Source organism: Orycteropus afer, unplaced genomic scaffold (assembly GCF_000298275.1).
Source record: "Orycteropus afer afer isolate SDZICR_OR568_19922 unplaced genomic scaffold, OryAfe1.0 scaffold00070, whole genome shotgun sequence".
NCBI classification, from domain to species: Eukaryota; Metazoa; Chordata; class Mammalia; order Tubulidentata; family Orycteropodidae; genus Orycteropus; species Orycteropus afer.
The window spans coordinates 637443-642533 of NW_006921657.1; the positions used below are offsets into that span (position 1 = coordinate 637443).

The following is a 5091-nucleotide window of genomic DNA, read 5'->3' on the forward strand; positions in this document are numbered from 1 at the left end:
CCAGCCGTCTGGTTAGCAGGCAAGTGTCTTAGCCACTATGCTACCAGAGCTCCCCTAGACATATTTATAACAACAAAAAAAGTAGCTGCTAAGGTTGCTTATATATGACACCACTTTATGGGGTTTGGTTTCTTGGTTGGAAGGTTTAGGGTCATGGTGTCACAGGACATCCTAATTATTTCCCTAGTAATGTGTTTAGTGCTTGTCTTCTATCTCCTAGTTTGTTACATAGTACATGGGGTCTTAAAAACTTGCAAGCAGCCATCTGAGGTACAACAATTGTTCTTTTTTCACCTGGAACAACAGAGGAAGAAGGAGAGTCAAGAATAGGAGGAGGAAATGGAATTGTAGCTTATTGCCTATATGAATAATTGCCTCCTTTGCCATGAAACCAGAAGAACTGGATGGTTCCCAGTTATCCCAGCTGGACATTTTAATCAAAGATTCCATGAAGAATCCTGATCAAAAGGGGAAAAAAACAGAACAGAATTTCAAATTTTCATGGACTCTAGACTTTTTTGGAGTTATGGATGGTGGATGAACCTCTGAAACTACTGCTCTGAGATAATCTCTGAACCTTAACCCAAAAGCATCCTTGCAGTCTTCTTACAACTAAGCAATAGTTTAGCTTAACCAGTAAAGAATGTCTGCCTTGAGCACTGTGCTCCTTTAAGATCTGTTTCTGTAAGAGCAGATTGACAACAGCAACTCAAAAGATTAGATAGGAAACTTAAGGGGCAGTGAGTTTATGATAATGGAGGAAGAACAACTTTAGAAAGAGGGTGAGAAGCATGTAATTAATGTCACTGAATTGTACATGTAGAAACTGTTGAATCAATATATGTTCTGCTGTGTATATTCTCAACAACAGAAACTAAAATAAATTACAAAAAGCAAAAAAAAAAAAAAAAAAGAGAAAGAAAGAAAATCTTATGGATTAATATGGTTTGATCCACAACCAACTACCGGAATGGTTTCATTCCATTGTGCATGGTGTCACCATGAGTGGGGAAAATTTCATAGCAGCTAATAACAATTGTTACTAACTTTACGGTTGTAGGCCAGTGCGCTAACAGCAAGGAACACACAAGTACTCACAGGAAACAATTTAGAGAACATTCATTTAGTGCCTGCAGTGTACTTGGCTCTGGGGGAGAAGAGACCAGCAGCCTCAGTTCTTACGTGGGGAAATGGGGCTCATAGGTCAAAGAGACTTGATAGGGCCAAGCAGGCTGCAGAGGGTCAAAAGATAAAGGGGAAGGTGTTTCTCCTAAAGCAGAATCTGGAAGGGGCTGGACAAAGCATCTGGGGGTCTACTAGAGTCCACCCTGGAGAAAGCCTGCTGACTGATGGTTCAAAGGGTCAGTCTCATTCCCTGTCTCTAGCTGAAGGCTGGGCCTAGGCTTCAGGAGCCTAGCTTCAGACCTCCCCCTCCCCCTATGCCACCTCCTGGAGGCCTCAGGATTCTGGCAGCTCTGACCAGTCCAATGTTCAAGCTTCTCTCCAGCTCACTCTGGCTTTCAGCTTCAGCCAAACCCCTCTCTCACTAATCCCCCAACAAGCCTGCCTCTGGGCTGTGCTCATGGAGCTCAGCCTGGCCAATGTCATTACTAACTGGACTCATTAGTCTGCACAGCAGCAGCCGGACGGCTTTAGGCCTTCTGGACTTTGACTCCTTCTTAATGTAACATTTATAGCCCACTAAGTGCCAGGTTTGTCCCTCAACTGGATTTTCTCATTTAATCCCCACAAAACTCTGTGCGTTTAGGACTATAATCAACTGTTTTACAGATGAGGAAATTATGATGCTTGGGTCACTCACCATCCTGTGGTCTCTGAAGCCAGATTGTGAGCTTCGACTAGAATACAAACCATGACAGTGTCTTTCACTGCTCACTGCTCACTAGATAGTGTCCCAGCAGACCAGCCCGAACAGCCCTCCCCCAAGATATCTTTACCCCAGTATATGGTCAAAACAACAGCTGCCACTTATTGAGCACCAACTGAGTGCCAGGCTGTGACATCTGGTGTCATTTACAGTAAGGATTGGGGTTTCCAGTTTATACTGATGAAACTGAGACTTGAGGAGACTGACGCCCTCAGATCACACACCCTTATCTGTCAGCACCCAAAGGCAGGATTCTAACAGCCTCCCCAACCAGGCTCGTCCCACCCAGTATGCCTAAATTCCACTGCTGGGTTGTGTCCCTCATCAGGTCCTTCTCTCCTTCAGCCTGATACTCTAGTGCTTCTCCCCGCGGCGGCCTGATTCTTTCAGTCCCTCTCCGAGGCTCCTTTAATTTGTATTGCTTTCTACTAGTTACTTACTATCTCGTTAAACTGACGCCTTCCTCCATGCACATACGCCCTAGGGGCCTCAGGCGAAAAAGTGGCGAGAAGCATAATCTGAAGAGGCCTCTAGAACGTGGGCGCGGGGCTCTGGGCGCGTGGGGCTCTGGGCGCGTGGGGCTCTGGGCGCGTGGGTGAGTGTTGAGGGGAAATTGAAGAACTCAGCCTTTAAGTACAGAGTGGGAGCCCTGCCCTGGACTCAGTTCCACAAACGGCCACCGGATGGCTCGTTCGGGCGGGCCCTGCAGAGAGGCCGTGTTGCCACGAGATGGCGCCCAAGGCCGCGACTCCGTGGGCTTTGCACGTAGAGGGCGGAGCCCCGCGGGTCCGCGGCTCCGAGTCCGGTGCACGTGACCTGACAGCCGATGCCTCCTGCCCGCGCCATGACCCTGCCTATTCCCCGGTTCTCTGTTCCCACCGCGCTAGCCTTGGGGTCGGCCGCACTAGGAGCTGCCTTCGCCACCGGCCTCTTCCTGGGTGAGCAGAGCCAGGCCTTCCACCCACTCCTCAGAGCTCCCACGGGCGGGGCGGGCGCGGTGGGAGAGCGCGAGAGCAGAGCCCGCGAATTCTCGTGGCTAGCGGGGCTGAGGTTAACCCCTGGAGCTCCGAAGGCCTAGGCCCAGACCCAGCACTATCCTATCCCCCTCCGACAGGAAGACGGTGCCCCTCCTGGTGGTCCCGGCCAGAAAAGCGCCTGCTGCCCTCAGAGGACAGTCCGCTTTGGCAGTACCTACTGAGCCGCTCCATACGCGAGCATCCAGCGCTGCGGAGCCTGCGGCTGGTCAGCAGGGCTGGGGCGGGAACGGGGATCGTCGACCTTGGGCCTTGCCGGTCCCACGTGGCAGTGCGACCTTGGGCTGGGCAGTGGCCCTCTCTAGGCTTTCTGGTTCCCCGGGCCGAGCGTGGCAGGTGGCTTCTGAGGGACTGTCCTCACCGGCCATGCCCACACCCGCGCCTTTAGGGGCTTTAGAACCTGGGGCAGGGGTGGCTGACTGGCTGGACAAGTGCAATTCCCTCCCTCCATACACAGATGACCCTGGAGCAACCGCAAGGGGATTCTATGATGACCTGTGAGCAGGCCCAGCTTCTGGCCAACCTGGCGCGGCTCATCAAGGCCAAGAAGGCGTTGGATCTGGGTAGGAGCACGTGGCCAGGATTATTGGGGACAGCGGTGCCCGGGCCACCCCCCACGGGTGCCTGAGTTTGCGTGTGCCCCGCCCCCAGGCACTTTCACAGGCTACTCTGCCCTGGCATTGGCCCTGGCCCTGCCCCCAGCCGGACTAGTGGTGACCTGCGAGGTGAATGCTGGACCCCCAGAGCTGGGGCGGCCCCTGTGGAGGCAGGTGAGTGTCCCACATAACTGACACCCTCATTGGGCTCCTGGAATCCTGCCTCATGGTGTGTCCCCTTTCTACAGGCTGAGGAGGAGCACAAGATTGACCTTCGGTTAAAGCCTGCCCTGGAGACCCTGGGTGAGCACTGGATCAGGAAGGGATGTGGCTCCATTTCCCAAATGGGAGCACTGAGGCACAAGCTAGTGGCCAGATCTGTGGGGAGAAGGGGTGGGAATGAGGGGGTAAGGGAGCTTGGACAATGATAGACCCTCTCCCACCTAGCTTCATGGTATTCAGCCACCTCAGGGTGAGGCCTGGCACCTAGAGATGGAAGCCCCTGAATGGCCGGTCCTAGCCAGCCTGGTACTGTCTGTCACAGAGCCTGGGCCGGCCTGCAGAATTGCTAGGGTCTGCGGACTCAACTGCATTTGACCCCCTCCTTGTCTTTCCCCCAAAGAGGAACTCCTAGCTGCAGGCGAGGCTGGCACCTTCGACGTAGCGGTGGTGGATGCAGACAAGGAAAACTGTGCTGCCTACTATGAGCGCTGCCTACAGCTACTGCGACCTGGTGGCATTCTCGCCATACTCAGTGTAAGGGACCAGTAAACCAAAAAACCAAATTCACTGCCGTCGAGTCGGATCCAACTCATAGCGACCTTTCTTTGGGTTTCAGAGGCAGTGTCTTTAGAGGAGTAGATTGCCTAATCTTCCAAGGAGTGGCTGGTGGGTTTGAACTGCCAGTCTTCTGCTTAGCAGTCAAAAATAGGACCATTTCCAGGACCATTCCTATGTGTGCCCTATGCCCTTCCACTATGTCCTAAATCCCCACCGAGTACATTCCTATAGGTACCTGAGCCAGAATTGTCAGGCTTCTTCCTGATCTGGTCCATGGTCTCCAGTTCTCCTCTGACCTCTTACTTCAGACACCTTCCCCCAAGCCCTGCCCTCCAAAGACTGACTGGTTCTGCTACCCTATGCCTGCCCCTCCGCAGGTCCTGTGGCACGGAGAGGTGTTGCAACCTCAGCAGAAGGATAAGGAGGCCCAGTGCGTGCGAAACCTGAATGAGCGCATCCTGCGGGACGCAAGGGTCCACATCAGTCTTCTGCCCCTGGGTGATGGCCTCACCTTGGCCTTCAAGATCTAGGGCTGGCCCCTAGGGAGTGACCTGAAGGGAAAGGACCTGACACCACGGCCATCGACCCTGAACTTTAAACCAATAAAGGTGGGGTTTGGGACACACCATCTCCTGAGCCTGCATATGTAGCACTGAAGTAGGGGAGGGAAGAAGGCCCAATGTAGGCAGCTTCTTCAGCAAAAGGTGGCCTTGGGGGGTCACACTTTGATCTTCCATCCACCCACCTTTGTTAACTGCTGCGGAATGGTTTCCAGCTCATGGAAACCCAGTGT

The 5091-nt window shown here is 53.1% G+C and overlaps 1 protein-coding gene across 1 annotated transcript; it reads left to right on the plus strand.

Annotated features, from left to right (window-relative positions):
* Positions 1-2699: 2699 nt before the first annotated feature.
* COMTD1 (catechol-O-methyltransferase domain containing 1) lies at positions 2700-4828 on the plus strand. The gene is made up of 7 exons (XM_007940583.2): positions 2700-2826; positions 3003-3130; positions 3380-3485; positions 3574-3692; positions 3767-3821; positions 4141-4274; positions 4676-4828. Exons 1-7 carry the CDS (start codon positions 2715-2717, stop codon positions 4826-4828), a joined length of 807 nt encoding a protein of 268 aa, XP_007938774.2. The 5' UTR covers positions 2700-2714.
* The last annotated feature ends 263 nt before the right edge of the window (positions 4829-5091 follow it).

What these genes read in the sequence shown, in the direction of transcription:
- COMTD1 (XM_007940583.2), top strand. Translation starts at nt 2,715, where the DNA reads ATGCCTCCTGCCCGCGCCATGACCCTGCCTATTCCCCGGTTCTCTGTT. An exon ending in GGCGGCCCCTGTGGAGGCAG is followed by an intron (nt 3,693 to 3,766) that starts GTGAGTGTCCCA and finishes CCCTTTCTACAG; the next exon opens with GCTGAGGAGGAGCACAAGAT. An exon ending in GCCTGCCCTGGAGACCCTGG is followed by an intron (nt 3,822 to 4,140) that starts GTGAGCACTGGA and finishes TTTCCCCCAAAG; the next exon opens with AGGAACTCCTAGCTGCAGGC.